The sequence below is a fragment of the Protopterus annectens genome, chromosome 1.part2 (assembly GCF_019279795.1).
Source record: "Protopterus annectens isolate FY-2018-M chromosome 1.part2, PAN1.0, whole genome shotgun sequence".
NCBI lineage: Eukaryota > Metazoa > Chordata > Ceratodontiformes > Protopteridae > Protopterus > Protopterus annectens.
Genome location: NC_056727.1, coordinates 706055730 through 706083488, shown reverse-complemented (window position 1 = coordinate 706083488; position 27759 = coordinate 706055730). Strand labels below are relative to the sequence as shown.

Genomic DNA, 27759 nt, shown 5'->3' with positions numbered 1-27759 from the left:
AACCAAACTTGAAAGAGACACCAAAAGGCCAGCATAGGTAGATCCACTGTTTAATGTGAGGTATAATACAAATCGGAAAATAATGTCCTAAACCAAAAATAAAACTCAAACTAGTTTCGGCTCACGCCTTCTTCAGTGAGTAAAAAAACAGACATTTTTGCCAACAACCCAGTCGTCTATTTATATAGCTCATAGCCAATAGGAATAAATCCATCATTTATGAGGCAAAATATACAAATAAACTGCAATCGTAGTTAAAGAGAAAGGGGAATATACATCTATGGCCACATGGATGTATATAGACTTGTTCAAATAGAATAATAATTCATATTTGAATATAAAGAGTAATAATAACAACACAGAAATACAAAAGACTGTAGGTGTAGACCTACAATGACATGGGATTACAAATCATAGACTGTAAATACAGATATCTCACAGCCCTGAGAAAATAAAAAATAAAAATGGTACATATAGACAAAAATTGCATATGTCAAATAATTGATACTAAGAATCTTATCATAAATTTAAAGTTATAAGACAAAAAACGTGCAAGCAAATATTTGAACACAATAATGTATGAACTGATTATAAGTGGTCATTCAGTCCTGGTGGGAATAGTGCACCAAGATGTGTGATCCAGTATTTTTCTTTATGACTAAGTATGCTTTGCCATCCTAGTTGGTTATGTCTGTTTCCAGTGATTTTGTCTATAATGGTGAACATGAATTTGGCAGTTGGGTGTTTGGTGGTATGTAAATATAAGGCATTGGACAGTTTATGATTGAGAATGTCACTGCGGTGTTCCCCTATTCTGATTCTCAATGAACGTGAGGTTTTGCCCACATAGAATGAATTACATTGACAAGTTGCCAAGTAGATCACCCAACTGGTGGAACAATTACCAAAGACTCTGACATCATATACTTTACTAGTGTTAGAGCTGGTAAATTGTTTTAGCTGATTGACTTGAGCACATGAGATACAATGTCCACATGGAAACGTCCCCAATAACTCGTCCCCTGTGATAGTAAGTTGTTTGTATTTCGCTCCACCACTCTCCCTTTGTTTGTAATGAGAAAACAAAGTTCCCAATGTTTTACCTCTCCTGAATGAAAATGAGCATTGGTTATCAAGGATCCCCCTAAGATAGTCATTGGCTAATAAAATGTTCCAATTATTGTTGATGGCTTGCCTGACGATTTGATGATTTTTACCCAAGGTGGCAATGAGCCTGATATTGTCACTCTTAGAGTTGTTGCTTCACTCCCTATATTCTAACAATGTATGCCTTTCTTGTTTATCTGACCAAACTCTGGCGGATTCAATGTCAAAAATGGAGTATCCTCTATCCAAAAATCTAGTTTTTAAATCAACTTTGGCATGTGTGTAGTCCACATCTGAGGAATTAACCCTACATATTCTCAAATATTGAGATTTAGGGATGTTGCGGATGGTGTGGCGTGGATGCATGCTGGAAGCATGTAACAATGAATTAAACTGGGGATATTTACGATGGATCTTAGTGTTAAGTGTATGGTCTCTATTTCGATACACTGTAACATCCAAAAAGTGTGTTTGATCTCTATGCGATGTAATAGAGAATTCAATTTCCCAAATGTTGTTATTGAGATATTCCAAAAATTCATGGAGGTAATCCATATCCGCATGCCACACCATCCAGCAATCATCCAAATATCTCCGCCATATGTCCATTTCTACTAGATATATGTTATGTAGGAGATTGTATACGAGGCATTCTTCCAGGTAGGCAATGAAAAGATCTGCATAAATTGGGACAAAAGAGGCCCCCATGGCCGTACCTTGTAGTTGCCAGTAACAATCCCCTTGAAAGTAGAATACATTTTTATTCAGGACGTGTTCAGACATACAGATCAGCAATGTGTTGAAACCTGGTGGGTATAATTCAGCCTTGATTAGCCAATATTCTAAAGCTTGAAGCCCTGCCCAGTGTGGTATGCTGGTATATAAAGATTTTACATCCAATGTACACATCAACCATTCCGGCTCAAGCTGTGTATCTTCAATGATTTTCAAAAATTGGGTGGTATCCTGAATTCTTGCCCTAACTTGTGAAAGTAGAGGTTTGAGGTATTGGGTTAGAAATGCAGAAAGTGGTTCTGTGAGTGAGCCATGGCCAGAAACAATGGGCCTACCCGGGGGATGTGTAATAGATTTATGTATCTTCGGAAGCAAGTATAGGATTTGTTTGGATGGATCTTTAACCTGAAGATGTTGAACAATTATTTTGGTGATGATGCCCTCATCTAATGCAGCTTGCAAGAATGAATCAATCTCCTGTTTGAATTTACAGGTGGGGTCAATACCCATGTGCATATAACATTGAGAGTCCGACAATTGTCGTAGACCCTCCTGGACATAATAATCCATATTCAGAATGACCACCGCTCCTCCCTTGTCCGCTTGAAGAATAGCTATGTTGTGGTTTGATCTTAATTCTGACAATGCCACCCTTTCAGCAGAGGTAATATTGTCTGGACTAATTTGGCCTTCAAAAAGGTGAAAATGTAGATCTTTGAGTACTGCCTGTTGGAAAATGGCTACATTCTTGTTCATAGGGGGCTGGAAGGTGGATTTATGAAAAATGAAATCAGAAGATCTTTGAGTAGTGGAATTGTCCTGTTCAGAAAAAAATATCTTGAGGTTAAGTCTGCGACAATAATCAATCACATCTAATGAAATTTGATATTCGTCAGAGAAAAAAAACAGGAGCAAAGTTCAATCCTTTATTCAATACTTGGTGTTGATCATCCGTAAGAGCATAATCCGATAAGTTAAGGACATTATCAAATTGTGTATTCATTATTTCAGTAGAGCTTGTATCAGTCCTGTCATAGAGTCTGTTCCTATTTCTGTTTGTATGTTTCCTCCCCCCTCTGGGTTGCCTCCCATGCCTAAAGGGTGTTAGGTATTAGTTTTCTTTTTGAGGGGTGAGTTGACTATTGTTCCACTTTCACTGTCAGTATAAGATGACTCCTCCCCTGAAGTGCTGGTGTGAAATTGGTCTCTGTTTTTTAGTATAGACCTGGGTCTTTTTCTGGTCCTACCTCTAGTCATACCAGGGACATTATCCTGAAATCTCACAGTTCTCTGTGTTTGAAACGGAAGTCCCTTATCATAATCAATGACATCTCTATTAAATTTCTTTATTTTTCTATCTTTGATAGTCTTATATGTGTTAAGTTCCTTGGACAAACCTGTCCAATGATTCCTGATACTTGGTACTAGACTGGTATTTCTTACACTCATTACTCAGGTCTTTCACTTCTGATAAACAAAGATCTATGGTCCTTTCGTAATAGGAAGCTAAAATTTTTACAAAGACCATTGAACCTTCTCGGAGTGCCTCATCCCATTCATCAGTAAGCCTCTGTTCAGATCTGCCTACTAGAGGGTGAAGTTTTATGCGAAGGCCTCTGGGTGCCATATTTTTGTGAAGATAGGCTTTAAAAAGCCTAAGATGCCAAATGTTGGCCCTGAGGCCTTTAAGTCCTTTTTCCAGGTTACGAAAGGCCAGTTCACAACCATCTGTAATGTTAGAAGCCAATTGGCTTGGGTTGTTGCTTGGGATGTGGTCTAAACCAAAAATACCCAAATCCTCCCTATCAGCACACAACCCGTCCAAAATTTTGTCTAAATCCATAATAATGATCGTGTAGGTTGTCCAAGGAACTCCCTAAAAAAATGTCAATGGTAGCAAATGTGGAAGAGTAGAGGCAGGGCCAGAAAAACTCTATATATTATTATACCAGGACCAAAAGATAGCCAAATAAGCTTAAAATAATATAGAACCAATTCCACAGAAGTATATTACAAAACAGGGGGTGATCAAAAAGACTCAAAATATGGTAGAATCAACGATCAGAAGGTACCCTATATGTAGAAAAGTGTTCAGTTATGAAACACATATGCATAACTAATTGTATACATGATACTGAATAATAATAGACTATTCCTGCATCTCCTGGGTATTTGGTGGATCTAGTCTCACCATAACTATGTGGTTGAGAAATAGACTATAGGTATATATGTCTATTGGTAATAATGAACCCAAAACTGAGATGTATGTTAACCAAGATTTAAAAGAGCAGGTCAATCAGAAAATGGTGTGGAAAATCTAATGTTCCCTATAGTCAACATAAAAAATTCTATATCATGAGATGTTAATTACCTATCCTACAATTGCTAAGTAATAACCAATGGGGGTATTAAAGTAGCCCAACTAACAGTTTGGACAAAAAATGGCAATTGCTTTAAGGTTATAATCAACCAGCAATTTGTGGTAGATGTCAGTAAATTGTAAAATATTGATTAGGGGAAAACATGTGCACAAACACCTAAATCATTAAACAGTATTATAACCGGATAATATATATTATCCTAGTATTTCCTGTGTGAATGTTAAAAAGCACCAAAAACTGGAGATGTGGTATCCAAAAACCTTGTGTGTATTCTCATTTGTAAAAACAACTCTTTGAAAAACGGGCCTTTCTCTACACTATATAGCCACTGATGTGATAACACCAATCATGATATAAAAAGTAATAAAGAGAATGAGAAAAAGAGATGATATGCCAGTAATATACAAAAAATAAACAGTCCAATTCGCTATAATGGCTGAAATGGTCATGAATCGTATATATATAGGTAATATATCTAAGACTGGCATATACTTCTGTAAGACAGGCCAAAAGTTCTACAGAGAACTTATTATTGGTCACAACATACATAAACTAACATTGTTGAAAATACCATGTCTCCATAAACTTTGGACAGGAATATGTATATGTACCAAGAAGCACTCACTGGTATTAATTCCTAGGGCACATAAATATGCTGTATATACCCAGAAAAATAATCGTGGTTATATAAGTAGTTCCTTAGAAGTTAACATTCACCACAAAATACTGTCATAAACTTGGTTAGAGTCTCCACAATATGTACAGTCTAGTTGGAATCCAAGTCTAACTGACATTAAATATCATTGTAAATATGGCGCATATATCTATATACGCAGACAAACATTTAAATTATATTTTGTACATATGTAATGATTTTAAAGTGCAAAAATTTTGTATCCAAAATATAAATTTTAAAAATGGTTATCCCCAAATGAACATACAGACATCAAGTACTATTCAGCTCCAGATATCTTGCGTTTAAAGCAAAAATCCCAAAAGATGTAGTTCCCACAGGGTTAACGTTCACAACTAATTATTGTCATGAACTAGGTTATAATCTCCAAATTGTGTACAATCCTGTTAGAATGCAAGCCTGACTAACATTGAATATCATTATAGTTATCGCGCATCTATCTAGATACGCAAGCAAACACTTGAATTGTATTGTGTACATATATATATATATATATATATATATATATATATATATATATATATAGATTACAGAGTGCAAAATTTGTGTCCAAAAAAGTTAAATTGGACTATAATTGTCCACTGATGAACATATAGACTTAAAAGTCCCATTCAGCTCAAAATGTCTTACGTTGAACCCAAAAAGTCCAAAAAGTTATGAAAAAGTCCTTTGAATAAGCCCACGACCATCCAATATGTTGTATATACGATGCAATGTGATCCACTTGATCAAATCTCAAAAGCGCATAGGTAGAATGTATCATGACTCTCGATAAAGAGTAAATGAAGAAAAACGCTGGTACCCTCCAAATGGTTGACACCGAGTATCAAAATCTAGTCCAAATATTGCAACACTATCCACATCGCCCAAAGTCAAAAAAACATGTGTAGCATTTCTCGTAACCCCCAATAAAAGAAAAACTGAACAGAACAGCAAAAACACGGGTGTAAACCAAAATATCAGTACCTGTGTCAGAGTAGTGTCTTACACATAGGCCATGAAAGAAAAATGTGTCTTAAATATTGAACGATACGCCATTAAATCTTTCAATCCAAGGTTATGAGCTTGTAGCAAAAGGTGGAACACCAAAACGAACTGTTAGATCTTCAATTCAGATATTATTGATCCAAAACGACGCTGGTAAAGGCACCAATACGCTACCTCAAGGAAGGAGCCATCTCCTGCCAACAGTGAAACTGGAACGCCAACAGCGAGGTGAAAGGAACAGAACTAAACAACAATCCTCGCACGTACGACATGCACGGCCAACCAAACTTGAAAGAGACACCAAAAGGCCAGCATAGGTAGATCCACTGTTTAATGTTAGGTATAATACAAATCGGACAATAATGTCCTAAACCAAAAATAAAAAGTTTCGGCTCACGCCTTCTTCAGTGAGTAAAAAAACAGACATTTTGCCAACAACCCAGTCGTCTATTTATATAGCTCATAGCCAATAGGAATAAAGCCATCATTTATGAGGCAAAATATACAAATAAACTGCAATCGTAGTTAAAGAGAAAGGGGAATAGACATCTCTGGCCACATGGATGTATATAGACTTGTTCAAATAGAATAAGAATTCATATTTGAATATAAATTGTAATAACACAGAAATACAAAAGACTGTAGGTGTAGACCTACAATGACATGGGATTACAAATCATAGACTGTAAATACAGATATCTCACAGCCCTGAGAAAATAAAAAATAAAAATGGTACATATAGACAAAAATTGCATATGTCAAATAATTGATACTAAGAATCTGATCATAAATTTAAAGTTATAAGACAAAAAACATGTGCAAGCAAATATTTGAACACAATAATGTATGAACTGATTATAAGTGGTCTGGACTCTCTCTCATTTCCATCTGTATAAAGCCCATGCTGCAGACCCAGAAACTATTTCTCAGGGCCCTAAAGGGGTTGCAGCCGCTACTGCCAAAAATCCCCTACCCTCTGAAAGAGAGTCTAGAGCTTGAGAGATGGGGAAAAAAGGTTTATATATCTGCTACTCTTTCTGCCAGGGCATTAAACTGTCAATTCCATATGATACAGTACCAAGAATTTTTGTTAGATCAACTGAATAAGAAACTTTCTTCTCCTGAATCCTTAGACCGTAAATCCCTTCAGGATTTGGTACATAACTCTCAACAGGTTAGTAATCATTTTTTAAAATGTGGCTATGATGCACTGGAGGCTTCATTTAGATCAGCTTTGACTGGGGCAGTTATTCGTAGGCATGCCTGGCTAAAGGAGCAATCTTTGCCAGACCATGTCAAAGCTAAACTCCTCGATGCTCCAATGGAGAAACAAAATTTATTTGGCTCCCCTGCACAGGAGATTCTAAAAAAGGTTGAAGAAAAAGCAAAATCTGTGCAAACAGTTAAAGATTTCCTGCAAGTTCAACCACCGAGGTTCAGCAGAAGCTGGCCTACAAAGAATTGGTCCTTTCCAGACTCGTCCAGAGCACAGAGAGGCAGGAACAGGCGCCCTAGAGGCAGAGGTCAATCGAAGGGCCCCTACAGAGGCCGCCAGTGGCAGCCTGCCAACCAGAGGAGTAGTGCAACAGCTACAACTACAACCACTACTACAGGACAGACCCAATGACTTGACTCTGATTCCGCCTACCAGGGATCAACTGGAAGCACCCTTGGGCGGAAAGCTGGCTTTATTCTCAAAAAACTGGCATTGCATTACAAAGGATACATGGACATTGCAAATAATAGACAAAGGATACAGGTTTCACTTCCACACTTTGCCAAAAAGAAGCAGAATGCCAAACCTTCCACCAAACCAGAAGGCAGAGGCTTTAAGACAAATCAGCAATTTACTTCAGATGAAAGCTATAGAAAGGGTACCATGTACAGAACAATGCCAAGGATTTTACTCCAGACTATTCCTTGTACCAAGAAAAGAAAACCAATGGAGGCCTATTCTCGACCTGTCCGCACTGAACACTTATCTCATTGTGCCAAAATTCAGAATGCTGACCCTACAGCAACTTCTTCCCATGTTGGGCAAGGAGTCTTGACTGGTGACTCTAGATCTCAAGGAGGCATACCTGCACGTCCCTATCCGACCAGATTGCAGAAGACACCTCAGATTTCTTGCAGGATCAGAGCATTATCAATTCTCAGCATTGCCCTTTGGCTTATCTACTGCGCCCAGAGTATTCACGAAATGCCTGGCATCAGTAATTGCACATTGCAGACTTCAGGGAATTCAAATTTATCCATACCTGGACGACTGCCTAATACAAGGGGACAACAAGAAAAAATTGTTAAAGGACTTGGCCTATGCCATACACCTGCTACAGACCTTGGGATACACAGTCAACATCCAAAAGTCAAGACTAGTACCATCCCAAAGGATAACCTTTTTGGGTGCGGATCTGGACATAATCACCCAGATGGCTTTTCTCACAGGAGAAAAACAAAAACAACTTCCAGATTACTTCATGATTCTGACAAGACAAACTCAGCTTACTGCAAGGAAAGTCCTGCAGGCCCTGGGTTACATGGCATCCTGCATAATTTTAATTCCACATGCCAGGCTGCATATGAGGAAATTACAATGGTACCTAAGGAGTGTATGGTCTCAACACAGTCACAGTCTAGAAACCATGATACCAATCATTCCATGCCTTCAAAAGGAATTCCTGTGGTGGGCTCAGGCCTGCCAGTCCAACAGAGGGTTGCCTTTCAACAAACCAAAAACAAGGCAGACCATCACCACGGACGCCTCAGACCGAGGATGGGGAGCACACATGGAGGACAAACGTATCCAAGGCCTATGGCCTCAAGGGCAGCTAAGCATGCACATAAACCAAAAGGAAATGCTGGCAGTGAGGCATGCAATCGAGGCATTCAGACCCTTCCTCCAACAAGGACATCTGTTTATAAGGACAGACAACACCATGGTCATGTGGTACATAAACAAACAGGGAGGCACACATTCCTACCCTCTATGCCGGATGGCTATGAATCTGTGGAATCTATGCCTGAATCTCAATATCCAGCTGCAGGCCAAATTCGTACCAGGAAAAGAAAATGCACTAGCAGACAGCTTAAGCAGAACTACCATGGATGCACACGAATGATTGCTGCATCCAGACATCTTCAAACTCATAACAAAGACATGGGGAATGCCGGAGATAGAGCTGTTCGCCTCCCCACTCAACCACCAACTGAAGACATTCTGCTCAAGGACATACCACCCACAAGCATGGAGGGTGGACTCTCTCTTTCAGCTGGAATGCCCTAACAGTATATGCCTTTCCACCTCTCCCATTGATGTACAAGGTTCTACTGAAGATCAGGGAGGAACAGCCAAAAGTGATACTAATAGCTCCGGACTGGCCAAGACAACACTGGTACCCACTATTGAGAAGCATGTCTCAGGCAAATTCATGGCCTCTTCTTCTAACGCAGAACAATTTCAAGACCCTGCATCCCAACTTGAAAACATTGCAGCTAACTGCCTGGAAAATACCTTAAATCCCAACCAAACTGTTTTATCTCAAAGGGTGAAGGACATTATCCTGGAGGCTCGCAGACCTTCCACAAGGAAGACATACTCAGCTAAATGGAAGAGATTTCTCATTTGGAGCACATCAAAGGGCACAGATGTCACAGTGGCAAACCTAGCACACATCCTAGAATACTTAGCAGAATTGTTCCACAATGGCCTGTCTTATTCTTCCATCAAGATTCATGTTCAGCAATTTCAGCAGAATACAATATGGATCCACCTATCTTCTCACACCCTCTTCTCAGGCAATTTTTGAGAGGGATCAAAAATGTTAAACCTCCAAGAAGACCCCCTCTGCCTGCATGGGATCTCAATTTTGTGCTGGAAAAACTGACACTACCTCCTTTTGAACCAGCAGCATCAACAGACCTACAGTTTTTATCTTGGAAAACTGCATTCCTTCTGGCAATCACTTCAGCAAGAAGAGTATCTGAGTTACAAGCATTAATGGCAGTGCAGCCTTTTCTTATTTTTCACCAGGATAGAGTGGCACTAAGAACCAATCCTACTTTCATGCCAAAGGTGGTATCTAGGGTATCCTTGAACCAAGCTATTCACTTGCCTACGTTCTTCCCTAACCCACAGAACAAAGGGGAAAAACTTTTGCACACCCTGGATATACACAGCTACGCTACTATTTGGACAGAACGAAAACTAGCAGAAAAACTGACCAACTTTTTGTAGCATATGCAACTGGGGTGCAAGGAAGAGCAATTTCCAAACAGACAATTTCAAAATGGATAGGAAATTGCATTTGCTTTTGTTACTCCTTTCATGGAAAGACAGTTCCTGAAAATATCAGGCCTCACTCCACAAGGGCCACAGCCCACCACTACAGCTTTCCTACGAGGGGTGGCTACCAAGGACATTTTAGAAGCTGCTTCTTGGAGTTCCGTGCATACATTTGCCAAGCATTACAATCTACCTTTATACTCCAGATCCCGAGCAGGGTTTGCAACTGCAGTGCTGCAGGGGATCTTAACTACACCATCCTTCTCTTAGAACCTCCTCCCCCAGATTGGCTATGGTATTCTACCCATATGTTATGACTGCAGATTCATCCTTGAAGGACATAGTACAGTTTTGTACCTACCCTAAATGTAGATGTCCGATAGGTATGCATCTGCAGTCAGGATTACCCACCCCCCCCTTCCCCTCTGTGGTATTCCTAGGGTACTTACCCCTCTTTCAGCTAGCTGGGGGAATCTATTATGGTGTATTTGTTTGTTTATACATGTATATAATTTGCAAATGTTTGGAACTTTTCAGCATTTATCCAAATTTAGCCTTCCTAGAGGGCACCTGGCATCTGGGGCAAGAAAAACCGAGGAAAATGGCGTCGGCTGATGCTTTTATACCCCAGACGCTCTGACGTCGGGGAAAGTGCGACATCAGCCGAGGCCAGACCCAGACTTTGGAATCCGGCCAACCGAAGGGTTGCCTGAGGCAGGACAAACCCATATGTTATGACTGCAGATGCATACCTATCGGACATCTACATTTATGGTAGGTACAAAACTGTACTTTCTGTTCCCTTCACCTCGCTGTTGGCGTTCCAGTTTCACTGTTGGCAGGAGATGGCTCCTTCCTTGAGGTAGCGTATTGATGCCTTTACCAGCGTCGTTTTGGATCAATATTATCTGAATTGAAGATCTAACAGTTCGTTTTGGTGTTCCACCTTTTGCTACAAGCTCATAACCTTGGATTGAAAGATTTAATGGCGTATCGTTCAATATTTAAGACATATTTTTCTTTCATGGCCTATGTGTAAGACACTACTCTGACAAAGGTACTGATATTTTGGTTTACACCCGTGTTTTTGCTGTTCTGTTCAGTTTTTCTTTTATTGGGGGTTACGAGAAATGCTACACATGTTTTTTTGACTTTGGGCGATGTGGATAGTGTCGCAATATTTGGACTAGATTTTGATACTCGGTATCAACCATTTGGAGGGTACCAGCGTTTTTCTTCATTTACTCTTTATCGAGGGTCATGATACATTCTACCTATGCGCTTTTGAGATTTGATCAAGTGGATCACATTGCATCGTATATACAACATATTGGATGTTCGTGGGCTTATTCAAAGGACTTTTTCATAACATTTTGGACTTTTTGGGTTCAACGTAAGACATTTTGAGCTGAATGGGACTTTTAAGTCTATATATTCCATCAGTGGACAATTATAGTCCAATTTAACTTTTTTGGACACGAATTTTGCACTCTGTAATCTATATATATATATATGTACACAATACAATTCAAGTGTTTGCTTGCGTATCTAGATAGATGCGCGATAACTATAATGATATTCAATGTTAGTCAGGCTTGCATTCTAACAGGATTGTACACAATTTGGAGATTATAACCTAGTTCATGACAATAATTAGTTGTGAACGTTAACCCTGTGGGAACTACATCTTTTGGGATTTTTGCTTTAAACGCAAGATATTTGGAGCTGAATAGTACTTGATGTCTGTATGTTCATTTGGGGATAACCATTTTTAAAATTTATATTTTGGATACAAAATTTTTGCACTTTAAAATCATTACATATGTACAAAATATAATTTAAATGTTTGTCTGCGTATATAGATATATGCACCATATTTACAATGATATTTAATGTCAGGCTTGGATTCCAACTAGACTGTACATATTGTGGAGACTCTAACCAAGTTTATGACAGTATTTTGTGGTGAATGTTAACTTCTAAGGAACTACTTATATAACCACGATTATTTTTCTGGGTATATACAGCATATTTATGTGCCCTAGGAATTAATACCAGTGAGTGCTTCTTGGTACATATACATATTCCTGTCCAAAGTTTATGGAGACATGGTATTTTCAACAATGTTAGTTTATGTATGTTGTGACCAATAACAAGTTCTCTGTGGAACTTTTGGCCTGTCTTACAGAAGTATATGCCCGTCTTAGATATATTACCTATATATATATACGATTCATGACCATTTCAGCCATTATAGCGAATTGGACTGTTTATTTTTTGTATATTACTGGCATATCATCTCTTTTTCTCACTCTCTTTATTACTTTTTATATCATGATTGGTGTTATCACATCAGTGGCTATATAGTGTAGAGAAAGGCCCGTTTTTCAAAGAGTTGTTTTTACAAATGAGAATACACAAGGTTTTTGGATACCACATCTCCAGTTTTTGGTGCTTTTTAACATTCACACAGGAAATACTAGGATAATATATATTATCCGGTTATAATATTGTTTAACGATTTAGGTGTTTGTGCACATGTTTTCCCCTAATCAATATTTTACAATTTACTGACATCTACCACAAATTGCTGGTTGATTATAACCTTAAAGCAATCGCCATTTTTTGTCCAAACTGTTAGTTGGGCTACTTTAATACCCCCCTTGGTTATTACTTAGCAATTGTAGGATAGGTAATTAACATCCCATGATATAGAATTTTTTATGTTGACTATAGGGAACATTAGACTTTCTACACCATTTTCTGATTGACCTGCTCTTTTAAATCTTGGTTAACATACATCTCAGTTTTGGGTTCATTATTACCAATAGACATATATACCTATAGTCTATTTCTCAACCACATAGTTATGGTGAGACTAGATCCACCAAATACCCAGGAGATGCAGGAATAGTCTATTATTATTCAGTATCATGTATACAATTAGTTATGCATATGTGTTTCATAACTGAACACTTTTCTACATATAGGGTACCTTCTGATCGTTGATTCTACCATATTTTGAGTCTTTTTGATCACCCCCTGTTTTGTAATATACTTCTGTGGAATTGGTTCTATATTATTTTAAGCTTATTTGGCTATCTTTTGGTCCTGATATAATAATATATAGAGTTTTTCTGGCCCTGCCTCTACTCTTCCACATTTGTTACCATTCACAATTTTTTAGGGAGTTCCTTGGACAACCTACACGATCATTATTATGGATTTAGACAAAATTTTGGACGGGTTGTGTGCTGATAAGGGAGGATTTGGGTATTTTTGGTTTAGACCACATCCCAAGCAACAACCCAAGCCAATTGGTTTCTAACATTACAGATGGTTGTGAACTGGCCTTTCGTAACCTGGAAAAAGGACTTAAAGGCCTCAGGGCCAACATTTGGCATCTTAGGCTTTTTAAAGCCTATCGTCACAAAAATATGGCACCCAGAGGCCTTCGCATAAAACTTCACCCTCTAATAGGCAGATCTGAACAGAGGCTTACTGATGAATGGGATGAGGCACTCAGAGATGGTTCAATGGTCTTTGTAAAAATTTTAGCTTCCTATTACGAAAGGACCATAGATCTTTGTTTATCAGAAGTGAAAGACCTGAGTAATGAGTGTAAGAAATACCAGTCTAGTACCAAGTATCAGGAATCATTGGACAGGTTGTCCAAGGAACTTACCACATATGATAAGACTATCAAAGATAGAAAAATAAAGAAATTTAATAGAGATGTCATTGATTATGATAAGGGACATCCGTTTCAAACACAGAGAACTGTGAGATTTCAGGATAATGTCCCTGGTATGACTAGAGGTAGGACCAGAAAAAGACCCAGGTCTGTACTAAAAAACAGAGACCAATTTCACGCCAGCACTTCAGGGGAGGAGTCATCTTATACTGACAGTGAAAGTGGAACAATAGTCAACTCACCCCTCAAAAAGAAAACTAATACCCAACACCCTTTAGGCATGGGAGGCAACCCAGAGGGGGGAGGAAACATACAAACAGAAATAGGAACAGACTCTATGACAGGGCTGATACAAGCTCTACTGAAATAATGAATACACAATTTGATAATGTCCTTAACTTATCGGATTATGCTCTTACGGATGATCGACACCAAGTATTGAATAAAGGATTGAACTTTGTTCCTAGTTTTTTCTCTGACGAATATCAAATTTCATTAGATGTGATTGATTATTGTGGCAGACTTAACCTCAAGATATTTTTTTCTGAACAGGACTATTCTACTACTCAAAGATCTTCTGATTTCATTTTTCATAAATCCACCTTCCAGCCCCCTATGAACAAGAATGTACCCATTTTCCAACAGGCAGTACTCAAAGATCTACATTTTCCCCTTTTTGAAGGCCAAATTAGTCCAGATAATATTACCTCTGCTGAAAGGGTGGCATTGTCAGAATTAAGATCAAACCACAACATAGCTATTCTTCAAGCGGACAAGGGAGGAGCGGTGGTCATTCTGAATATGGATTATTATGTCCAGGAGGGTCTACGACAATTGTCGGACTCTCATTGTTATATGCACATGGGTATTGACCCCACCTGTAAATTCAAACAGGAGATTGATTCATTCTTGCAAGCTGCATTAGATGAGGGCATCATCACCAAAATAACTGTTCAACATCTTCAGGTTAAAGATCCATCCAAACAAATCCTATACTTGCTTCCGAAGATACATAAATCTATCACACATCCCCCGGGTAGGCCCATTGTTTCTGGCCATGGCTTACTCACAGAACCACTTTCTGCATTTCTAACCCAATGCCTCAAACCTCTACTTTCACAAGTTAGGGCAAGAATTCAGGATACCACCCAATTTTTGAAAATCATTGAAGATACACAGCTTGAGCCAGAATGGTTGATGTGTACATTGGATGTAAAATCTTTATATACCAGCATACCACACTGGGCAGGGCTTCAAGCTTTAGAATATTGGCTAATTAAGGCTGAATTATACCCACCAGGTTTCAACACATTGCTGATCTGTATGTCTGAACACGTCCTGAATAAAAATGTATTCTACTTTCAAGGGGATTGTTACTGGCAACTACAGGGTACGGCCATGGGGGCCTCTTTTTCCCCAATTTATGCAGATCTTTACATGACCTACCTGGAAGAATGCCTCATATACAATCCCCTACATAACATATATCTAGTAGAAATGGACATATGGCGGAGATATTTGGATGATTGCTGGATGGTGTGGCGTGCTGATATGGATTACCTCCATGATTTTTTGGAATATCTCAATAACAACATTTGGGGAATTAAATTCTCTATTACATCGCATAGAGATCAAATAGACTTTTTGGATGTTACAGTGTATCGAAATAGAGACCATACACTTAACACTAAGATCCATCGTAAATATCCCCAGTTTAATTCATTGTTACATGCTTCCAGCATGCATCCACGCCACACCATCCGCAACATCCCTAAATCTCAATATTTGAGAATACTTAGGGTTAATTCCTCAGATGTGGACTATACACATGCCAAAGTTGATTTAAAAACTAGATTTTTGGATAGAGGATACTCCATTTTTGACATTGAATCCGCCAGAGTTTGGTCAGATAAACAAGAAAGGCATACATTGTTAGACTATAGGGAGCGAAGCAACAACTCTGAGTGACAATATCAGGCTCATTACCACCTTGGGTAAAAATCATCAAATCGTCAGGCAAGCCATCAACAATAATTGGAACATTTTATTAGCCAATGACTATCTTAGGAGGATCCTTGATAACCAATGCTCATTTTCATTCAGGAGAGGTAAAACATTGGGAACTTTGTTTTCTCATTACAAACAAAGGGAGAGTGGTGGAGCGAAATACAAACAACTTACTATCACAGGGGACGAGTTATTGGGGACATTTCCATGTGGACATTGTATCTCATGTGCTCAAGTCAATCAGCTAAAACAATTTACCAGCTCTAACACTAGTAAAGTATATGATGTCAGAGTCTTTGGTAATTGTTCCACCAGTTGGGTGATCTACTTGGCAACTTGTCAATGTAATTCATTCTACGTGGGCAAAACCTCACGTTCATTGAGAATCAGAATAGGGGAACACCGCAGTGACATTCGTAATCATAAACTGTCCAATGCCTTATATTTACATACCACCAAACACCCAACTGCCAAATTCATGTTCACCATTGTAGACAAAATCACTGGAAACAGACATAACCAACTAGGATGGCAAAGCATACTTAGTCATAAAGAAAAATACTGGATCCCACATCTTGGTGCACTATTCCCACCAGGACTGAATGACAACTTATAATCAATAAACCACAGCAAACAGGATGTAGCAAAACATTGTAAAAACCACAACAGCAATCCAGCAACTCCAAAGAAGGAAATTTATTACCAAAACAGCAAAAGTAAAAATCTCAATAAATTGATTCACTAACTTATACCCACCTTTACAAATAAAGATGAGATCATCTATGTATCTATAATATTGAATTACGTATGTACAAAAAAATTCATTAGTATAGATATACTGTTGCTCAAACAAGCCCATAAATATATTGGCATAACAAGGGGCGAATGGAGCCCCCATAGCTGTTCCTTGTTTTTGCCTATATAATTGACCATCAAATTCAAATATGTTATTATGAAGGCACATCAACATTAATTCTGTAATATATTCAGCCAAAGGACTTTCACCTAAAAAATGTTTCATAGCTCTAATACCATCAAGATGTTTAATACTAGTATAGAGACTTACTACGTCTATGACAACTTATAATCAGTTCATACATTATTGTGTTCAAATATTTGCTTACACATGTTTTTTGTCTTATAACTTTAAATTTATGATAAGATTCTTAGTATCAATTATTTGACATATGCAATTTTTGGTCTATATGTACCATTTTTATTTTTTATTTTCTCAGGGCTGTGAGATATCTGTATTTACAGTCTATGATTTGTAATCCCATGTCATTGTAGGTCTACACCTACAGTCTTTTGTATTTCTGTGTTGTTATTATTACTCTTTATATTCAAATATGAATTATTATTCTATTTGAACAAGTCTATATACATCCATGTGGCCATAGATGTATATTCCCCTTTCTCTTTAACTATGATTGCAGTTTATTTGTATATTTTGCCTCATAAATGATGGCTTTATTCCTATTGGCTATGAGCTATATAAATAGACGACTGGGTTGTTGGCAAAATGTCTGTTTTTTTACTCGCTGAAGAAGGCGTGAGCCGAAACTAGTTTGAGTTTTATTTTTGGTTTAGGACATTATTGTCCGATTTGTATTATACCTCACATTAAACAGTGGATCTACCTATGCTGGCCTTTTGGTGTCTCTTTCTAATGTGAAAGTACACCAGTAAAGTTCTAGTCTGGCATGGTCTTGTTCTTTTTGTATCCTGAAATTTCTTAGTACACAAGACATGAAGCACTGTACTGCATATCAAGACTGTTGCACTGTGTGCGCTCAAGTTTTAAGGTACAAGGCTATGTGAAAAGTTGTAGTGCCTCCCGCCTCATGACTGTAAATAAGCTGTAAAGCTATGCGAAGTGCCTGATATTTTTTTTAGATTTACATTACTTTTTTATTTGCAATGTGTTAAATTTTTTTATTGAGATGAATTTAATGGGAAATGTGTGCTGCACTGCTCACTTATTTCTGTTTTTATCCACGGTTGAGTATATGCATGTCTAAATGCCTTAGTGCAAGGACTGATGTACTGTGTAGCAGACTGTAGGAATGGCACTTTTTTGCTTCTTGTTTAGGTGTTTTGGTTAAAGTATGTTACAAGTTGATTAACTTTCACAGTGCCACAGAAATATTTTTTCTTGGCATTGTCAATTTTGCAGCTTCTACAACTGTGACCCCATTTACCTTGAACTGTGCTGAGTCAGTATATTATTTATTTATTGACATTTGTTGACCGGGGAAGCCCACTGGGCTTGGTTGGGACCCATTTTTAGTGGCGGCCCGGGGCGAAAAGCTGCAAGTTGCATGAAAATCATTACATGAATTTGTAAGGAAAGAAATAGTTATAAACCAAGTGAAATAATATAGAAAACAATCATCTTCATATTCATTTTTGAAACTGTATCACTTTTTTTATAATGTGTAATATTTTTGTTCCCCTTCAGTGGATATCTTGACATTTCCTCCTGCCTCAGGAAAAACTTTTATCATGGGACCTGATGATTCTTTGGAGCATGAGATGGGTCTTGGAGAACTAGCAGGCCTGACTGTTGCCAATGAAGCTGATACGCTGACGTATGATGTAAGCAGAGTTTCTTTTAATAAGAGCAGCCTTTTTATTGTTTTTGTTAGTCCAGAATACTTCATTTCACACACACAAGCACTTTTGGAGTTGCTCACTCCCTGGCTTTGAGTGGACAACAGCCGCAGTGCTCCCACTTTCTGAAACACAGCAAAACAAATTCTTTATGAAGCCATTTGGAAAGTTGGGCTTGCCCCTTGTAAAGGCTCATAAAAGTGGAATTTCTGTCTAGCAAGTAATGCATTACACTTTGTCTACATTCCTGTTAAAATTGTTTTAAGAATTTCCTACCCCAATGCTTGTTTTTAGCTGGGTCTGTAACAGTGTTGTGCAGTATAATGTCAATTGTCAGTCCACACTTTATTTTCAGTAGTGAAATATGATCACAGCTTATGCTTATAGTATGAAATGTTATGCTTACTGCACTGCATGAAGTAAAACATTAGATGAAAAATGTAAATTAATTACAGAAGGTCAATAACTTGATTACTGTTGCAACCCTGCTTACTGCTTACTAATTTTTTCCATCAAATGTAGCTCCATGTTCATTCAGCCCATATTGTTATATTAAATGTATATTAAAGTTAATAAAATAGAGATGTTAATGAGAGAACTGCTGTTAATGTATATTTATTAGATGTAGTCTAAGAGTGTGCACATTGTGAGATGTTCTTTGCCATTGCTATAGCCTTTCCCTGGATCACACCTGGTATTTTTGCTTCTTGCGATGAGGTAGTAAGAGCCGAATACAGTGTTCCAGGTGATGCCTCTATAGTGGGATCAAGACGTCAAGCTTTCTGCAGTGCATACATAGTGAATACATATTGAAGTTGCTTTCCTCCTCTGGTTGTTTGCCTAAATGTTAAACCTACAAAATAGTTAAATAAAAGTAGTGTATTCAACATGGTTTACGGTGAGTTATTGAGTGAAGATATTGTCTCTTAGTTGATCGTGGAAGAAATTGATTATTTGGTAAAATCTGAGTATTTGGAGCAGGAAGCTAGTTGGGAGCTGAAATGAGGTTGCAATGGTGTTTCATGTTAAGCCAAAAGGCACATAAAATGTTGACTGAATGTTGTGGAAATTGCAAATAGTCTGGAGAACATACAATAGAATACGGTGGGGTGAAGGGATGGCTTGGGGGGGGGGGGCAGATGATAAGGGCCAGTAATGGAGGAGTGCAGTAATGGCACTTAATTTATGAAGCAAGCTGCAAGGGTATTGCAGCTTCATAAATGAATGCTGATATTGCTATTGTGGTCACAGCTGAATAATTGAAGCTCACAGCTTTCTACAGTTTCAGACTGTGGTAAAGTTCTTTTTTTGTTGGTGTGTGGGATGTCTTCAACTTTGAGGGTTTTTTTTTTTCTTGAGGAGGTACCAGTTTGTGGAACTGCATAGGGTACCAGATCTAGCTGTGCTTCTACAATACAGATAGAGTTGTCAATCTTGATGGGATTGTTTGAGGTAAGCACAAACTGTATAAGAGTAGTTAAAGTGGATGAAGTAGAGTGTTTGTAGCTGTCCACAAAAGCAGTTTAGAAAGTATAACAATTTGAATACATTGATCAGTACTGGTTTGGAATGAAATATAAGACATTAACTTGAAATTTGAGACTGTGTGTGATTTTAGAAGGTAAAGAAAAGTTGAACTAGATAGAATGTGAAAACCAAGATTGGTGGAGTAGCACTTTGCAATTGCCAGACATGGAGCTCAAATATGGGAAACCTAGATCAGTATTGGTAGACTTTGTATTACGAAAAATAACAGGTGTATTAGAAACTATAGGAATTGGAAAACTAGCAGTAGCTAGGGAAGTTTGTATTTGTTGAACATGATTGTTTTGTGGTGATGATGAAACATCAGTTGTGCTTTGTAGAAGTAGTAAAGTGCAGCTAAAGAATACTGAAGTGTAATGTCATTTCCTACTATCCTAAAGGTATTTTGATGTGGTATGGTGCTAACCTTTTACAGTCCACATGAATGAAATGGGAAAATGTGAGTTACCCATGACATCTGCCCAGTTACAAGTAGAGCAAGAAGAGACAGTCATCATCAACCCCCCTTTCCTTATTCTTTCTACATGGATTGTTGCAGGTCTTCTCTCACAGTCCATTCCATCTGTTGGCTGGACATCTTCATTTCCTATTGCCTTATTCCTGTCGCTCCCAAGTGTTCAGTAAATTGTCTGTCTTTTGTTTTCCTGCATGTGTGAACAAACTATTCTAATCTGTACTCCCTGACCTTCTCTGCATTTGGGTACTTTGACTTCTGCTCTGATGTCCTTATTTCTTTGTCTGCTCCACAGTGTACATCCAACCACCTATCTTAAGCACTTCATCTGCATCAGATTAAGCGTCCTTGACTGTTCTGCCTTCATTGATAGCCTAGGTTCCTGTGCCATAAAGAAGCAGTAGGTTGTACCTTTGTTTTTAGCTGTTTTGGGCATTTTTCTGTCACCCATTAACCCTGACGCACCATGCCAGTTGACTGCAGCACCTCTAATTCTAGCTTTGACCTTTCATTCAGACTTTTCCTCCTTAACTACCCCTCCCAGGTACTTGAAGCTGCTAACCGGTTATCCTGTTTTTACCTTGTATCTCAATTTTCAGCTGCTTCTGATTTTCATGTGCTGCCACAACATCTGTCTTGTCTATATTTCGTTTCATCCCTGTTTGCTGAAGTTCAGAGTCTGCTTGTAGTGACATTGTCTGCATACAGGAGCTTTGTTTATTTGTCCCCACTGACCTGTTCACTGATGTTGCCCAGCATCGTATGAGCAAGAGAGGGCTTACAGCTGAACCCTGATGCACATAGGTTCATACTCTGAGAACTCCTCTGTGTTTCTGAACACTGTCCTTACTTGGGTCCTTGGATGTAACCTACACTAATTCCACTAATATTTTTGGGACTTTTTGTGGGAATAGTACATGCAAACTGTTCAAGAGAAGTGGGGGTTTAAGGGAAGGTAGGAACTGAGCAGTTTTTGTAATGTTACAGCAAATGATTGTTACAAACAAAACTAATTTATTCTGCTTGAAAAATGTTGCTGTGGTTTGCTTTCTGTTCTGTTAATGTATCAATACCCTGGTCACTGCCTAAAATGAATTTAATAAAGATATTTAAAAAGAAAATCTCTCTGGTTTTGAACCATCACAGGATTGCACAAATAGTCTTTCTTGGGACCTTGTCATATGCATTTTCCAAGTCTAGGAATGCACAGTTGGACTTTTTTTTTCTCATTGTCAACTTCTGCACTGTCCTTCAATAAACATTGAGTTGGACATGATGCATCTTAGCCTAAATCTGAACTGGTCATCCCCATCTTACTTCTGCTGTCCTGCTTATTCCTTGATCAGTCATCCTGTCCAGCACTTTAATTCAGTGTGACAGGAATTTAATACCTCTATACTTCCCACAGTTGTGAATGTCCCCTTTATTCTTGTGCAGTGGCACAAGAATGCTTATTGTTCCTTGTAGTCAATTTTGCAGTAATAAGCCTTGGTACTTCCTGTCATGTGGAAGCCCAAGGCCTGCCCTTTCACCATCCTCATCCAGACATTTTCTGCCATCTGACCTCAAGACATCAGTTGTATAAAAGTTTGTTTCTTTTTTGACATATAGTCTGATGCAAAAGACTGTGTTTGTGTGCATTGTCATTTCTTCAGTCGGCGTGAACTACCATAGAATTCAGAAAAGATCCCCATTGGGGATCTTCTTTATCTTTATAGCTCTAAGAAAGTTAACTATCTTGCTGCCCTTTTTGTGCTGGACTCAACAACAAAGCCTTTAAAAGTAGGACTGAATCTCTCCAACAGCATTTAGCTTCAGGTAGGGCTAGATCTTCACATTCTGTGATGTCTACCAGTTCCCAGGCTGTCATCCCAAAAAAGTGAAAACACAGAAGAATGTGCAGGAAGGCAAAGACATCTCCATGTCTGACTCCCCACCTTGTGTAGAGTTCACCGACTCAGGTGAGGTGCCTTTGCAGCCCCCTGTTCTGATGCTGATTAGTCCTGAGTCCTCTGGCAAATTCCCTTAGAGACTACAGTGACTTTAGTTCAGTCCTCATGTGCTGACACCAGACCATTGCTTTGGTCTGAAGCTGCTAAGCAGGCCACAGCTTCTGATGACAGGGTTCTGGTGGCTGAGGGAATGATTGATATTCCTCATTATGGCAGTAGTAGAATTTTAGTCGAAATTCTCTGAAATGGATTGAGGTTGTGGCTGCTTACTCGGGACCAGAGGCCTTGACATCCACCCCAAAACACTGCTACCTAAAAGCAGGTAGGTTTATCAATACTGACCAAGTCCCCTACCTCCTCAGTTCAGGTCTCACTAGAGAACCTAGTCAGGCTGGTGCAAGACATCATGAAGTCTAAGTAGAGCTCCCTGGAAAAGGAACCTGTGCCAGGAGCCTCTCCTGGGAAAAGAAAAAGGGACCCCCCCACCACCACAAGGGTATAGATTCCTCAGAATCTTCCCCCTCTCAGCAGTTTCTGGTTTCTGACTTGAAAGATGACCTGCCCTCATCTTTGCCCCCTGAGGATTTATTTTTGGGGATACTGTTCATAAAATGAAGGAATCCTTTAATTAGATGGCGATTCTCCCAGACCCAAACTACCTGTTAAGTTACTGAATCTCTGTACCACTAGACCCCTGACTCTACTTCCAGTTCATGAAGTCTTGGATAATGTGTTTGCAGACATATCCTTGCAACCTGATTCCCTTCTCTCTTCCTTGAGAAGCATGATCACTTTTCTAGGATGCTTGAATCCCATAGGCATCTTTGCAAAAATACTATGGCAGATCCAGCTGTGGTGTCTGTGCAATCTTCCAAGGGATCATCTGGCTTGCATCCAAGAATCCCTTGCCAAATGATAGGGAGAGTAGACTCATAAACCAATTTGGCAGGACGATACATACACCTCCACCACCCTGGCCATGAGAGCCCTGAACCGCTAGTTCCATATGCTCAAATGTCTTGATTCCATGCAGGAGCAGATAAAAGCTAAGACAAGGGGGGATACAAGGTAAGAGCCTGTAGAGAGACATCCAGGAATTGTGCACTGTCAGCTTCCAGGTGCCCAGACACTGTTACTAAAATAAGGCTGTGGTACAGTGGATGCATCATGCAGGGTGGCTGTCATGAGAACTTGACTCATGTCAGACCATGTAAAAGCAGATCATCTAGATAACACCACTGAGCAAGGAGCATCTCTTTGGACCCACAGCAGAGAAGGTGTTTGAGAGACTGGGCAAAAAGGTGAAGCTGGTGAATTCTCCTTAAAGAATTGTACCTTTACTCTACCCATGGAATGCAGTAGGAACTGTCACAGTAAGTCCTGGCACTTTCCACATAAACAGGGAAAAAAACTGCCTGGGTGGAAAGGCCCAGGTATCAGAGACTGGTAAACTGACCAGAATTTGAGATCTGGGAAAATTTAAGGATCCTGCCCCTCCCAGGGAGCAGCTGTGACTATGCTCAGCACCTCCCACCCTAACCCCTCCCCTTTTCCTTCTTGGGAGGAAGAATCACCTCTTCCTTCAGACATCTGGAACAGATCGCCCACGACAAATGGGTACTGCAAATTATCAAAAAGGACTTCTCCTTCAAGTTTAGAAAAAAATCCCTTTTTTTGGGTATCTCCTCACCTCCAATATGGCAAATAGAAATGATTCTACCCCTCTTTGAGGATTTGTTACATCAGGGCTTTATCCAGCCAATTCCTCTTGGAGTGAAGGGCACAGGATTCGGTCTTTGCCTCTGGAAACTGGAGATGCATTTTGGACCATTCATAGCTCAAAAAAATTCCCAGTAGTTCAAAAATTCAGTATGTTGACATTTCAGAAACTTTTGCCCCTTATCTTCCCAGGGACCTTGGATGGTGATTGTGAATTTAAAGGATGAAACCACAAGCAGGTAACAGATGTATGTAGCACTCAAAATGAAAGCCAATGCACAAAGTAAAGAAAAATACTTCTTTTAATGAATCAAATGAAACACGAACACATTCACATTAAGCACTTTCATCCACACTAAGGTGGACTTCATCAAAATGCAGGACAACTGTTTTTTGAAATATTTAAAAACCTTTTGGCACCAAAAGTCACTCCATACACCAAAATTATAGTGACCCAGTGCCTATTTCAACAATTCATGTAACCACATACAAAAATACAGAATCCCTATCAATTCAACTATGAGTTCATTAACTGATATAAGTAAATATAAGCAAGTCTATACTAAAAATAATATGATGCATCAACTTTAAATGCATCATCTTAAAATATATAATTTCACATATATAAATTGTAAACAATGATGAGTTAAATTAAGTTGTTTAAACTGTTTCCATTGTATGAGAAGCAGATAGCATACTGACCAGTACATTTCATATGATAACCAATGTATTTCGTTCGAATGTAATGACCAGTACATTCCATTAGTAAATAAGAACAATTGTATCTTACTATAAAATACTATATACACACATAAAATTCCTAACATACATTACATATACAGAGGAGTGTATGTATAAATGTTAATGTAAATGTAAAATTGCAAATGTAAATAAATGAATATATATATATATATATATATATATATATATATATATATCATTTTTGCTATTTTGTATGTAAAATCTGCTTACTTTGGTTCTATTTCTATCATGTATTGTACTTCATACTGCCGTGGTGGTGCTGCAGTAGCGTTGTCGCCTCACAGTTAAACGTCGTGTTCAATTCTCAGCTAGAGCATCTTCTGTGTAGAGACATGCGTGAATGGGCGTACCTTCGTCGAAGGTTGTGCGTCAGGGCTGGCAACTCTGCACATAAAAATCTACTGCCAGTCATTAGCGGACTGGAGTTCCGCAGTGGCGACCCCTAACCAGGAAAAGCCGAAAGACACAACAACAACATTATGGAGTTTTTCTCCCCGGGCCTCCACTGAAAATGGGCTCCTTGAGCCCAGTGGACCTCCTCGGTCATCAAACTGCAAATAAATAAATATATATGGGGTGTCTTCCTAACTAGACTAACATAGTTGTAAAATAGGCTTTATGGTAATTTACTCATTCAGTCCTGGTTCCCTAGCAGCATCAGTGAATATTTGCCATATAATTTCTCATACCCAGAAGGCCCCTAATGTTACCACCACGTGGGCCTACTGTAACTTGATCACTTATCGCAAACTTAAATATATGAGTGTCCCCATATTTTTCTATATATCTATATAATGCATTATTCATGTCCTTAGTTCTGATACTATATAGGTGATCGACAATTTAAGAAGAGAATTTACATTCAGTTTTACCTATATAGAAACCAGGACATGACATGCATTTTGCTAAGTATATGACATATACCTACTGTTACAATTACCATGCCTAAAATAAATTAGTCCTGTTAATATTCTCTGAAGTCACCCCATCTATATCCAATATCGCACTACATTGCCTACAACTACCACATTTCCTAGTGTGTTTACTCTGATCCTTTGTTATTCCTGATATGGGTCCAGTTTCTAATTTCTTCTTTATATTTGCTCCCATTTTATGGACAAATAAAGGTGTGTCACCTATTTTATTTATCTCTTGATCTACCACTAGGATATTCCAATTCTTCCTCCCTGTACTTTTTATATATTTAACATATGGGGAGTATTCCAGGAGACAAGCTCTATTGTATTGTTTGTTAGTGCACATCTCAATTTTTCCTTGATTCTTGTCTATTTCCTTACCTAACAAAGGGGGATATTTCTTTCCCCATTCACCTACTACATAATTGGTGACGTCATTCAACATAGATGTTGGATGACCCCTAGAAATAAACATTGTTTTAGTATAATTAACTTCATTTGTCATGTTCTCATAAGTAGATGTCATATGGGCAGCTCTAATACATTGTCCCTTATATATATTCTTCATCATATTCTTAGGGTGGTTACTAGTATATTCCAAGTAGCTATTTAAAGTACTTTTTCTAAATATTCTAGACTGAAAGCCATGACTAGAATTGGAAATATATGTGCCCAAATGCGTGGTAGTTGCAGGCAGTGTAGTGCAATATTGGATATAGATGGGGTGACTTTTTAGAGGATATTAGCAGGACTAATATTTATTTTAGGCATGGTATTTGTAACAGTAGGTATGTCATATATTTAGAAAAATGCATGTCATGTCCTTGTTTCTATATAGGTAAAACTGAAAGACAATTTAAGAAGAGTTTACAATCACCTATGTAGTATCAGAACCAAGGACATGAATAATGCATTATACAGACATATAGACAAACATGGGGACACTCATATATTTAAGGTTGTGATAATTGATCAAGTTACAGTAGGCCCACATGGTGGTAACATTAGGGGTCTTTTGAGTAAGAGAGAAATTCTATGTCAAATACTCACTGATGCTTCTAGGGAACCAGGACTGAATGAGTACATTACCATAAAGCCTATTTTACAACTACGTTAGTCTAGTTAGGAAGACACCCCATATACATATATATATATATATATATATATATATATATATATATATATATATATATATATATATATATATATATATTCATATATATTATATTTGCAATTTTACATTTTTATCTACATTAACATTTATACATATACTTTTCTGTATATGTAATGTACGTTAGGAATTTTATGAGTGTAGGAATTTTGTGTGTATACAGTATTTTATAGTTATATACAATTGTTCTTATTTACTAATGGAATGTACTGGTCATTATATATTCGAAAGAAATGCATTGGTCATCATAAAATATACTGGTTATTTTAATGAAATGTACTGGTCAGTGTGTGATCGGCTTCTCATACAATGAAAACAGTTTAAACAACTTAATTTAATTAACTCATCATAGTTTACAATTTATATATGTGAAATTATATATTTTAAGATGATGTACTTAAAGTTGATACATCATATTATTTTTAGTATAGATTTACTTATATTTATTTATCAGTTAATGAACTCATAGTTGAATTGATAGGGATTCTGTATTTTTGTATGTGGTTACAGGAATTGTTGAAATATACACTGGGGCACTTTAAATTTTGGTGTATGGAGTGACTTTTGGCGCCAAAAAGTTTTTAAATATTTCAAAAAACAGTTGTCTTGCATTCTGATGAATTCCACCTTAGTGTGGATGAAAGCGCTTAATGTGAATGTGTTCGTGCTTCATTTGATTCATTAAAAGAAGTATTTTTCTTTACTTCGTGCATTGGCTTTCATTTTGAGTGCTACATGC

The 27759-nt window shown here is 38.1% G+C and overlaps 1 protein-coding gene across 4 annotated transcripts in view; it reads left to right on the top strand.

The window, feature by feature from the left end:
* Positions 1–27759, top strand: part of STRN (striatin) — a 2479646-nt gene that overhangs the window by 1809253 nt on the left and 642634 nt on the right. For all 4 annotated transcript variants that reach the window (XM_044058581.1, XM_044058573.1, XM_044058566.1 and 1 more), the window contains one exon: positions 18349–18485. In XM_044058581.1, the coding sequence (XP_043914516.1) occupies positions 18349–18485 (137 nt within the window). The remainder of the gene's footprint in view (positions 1–18348; positions 18486–27759) is intronic.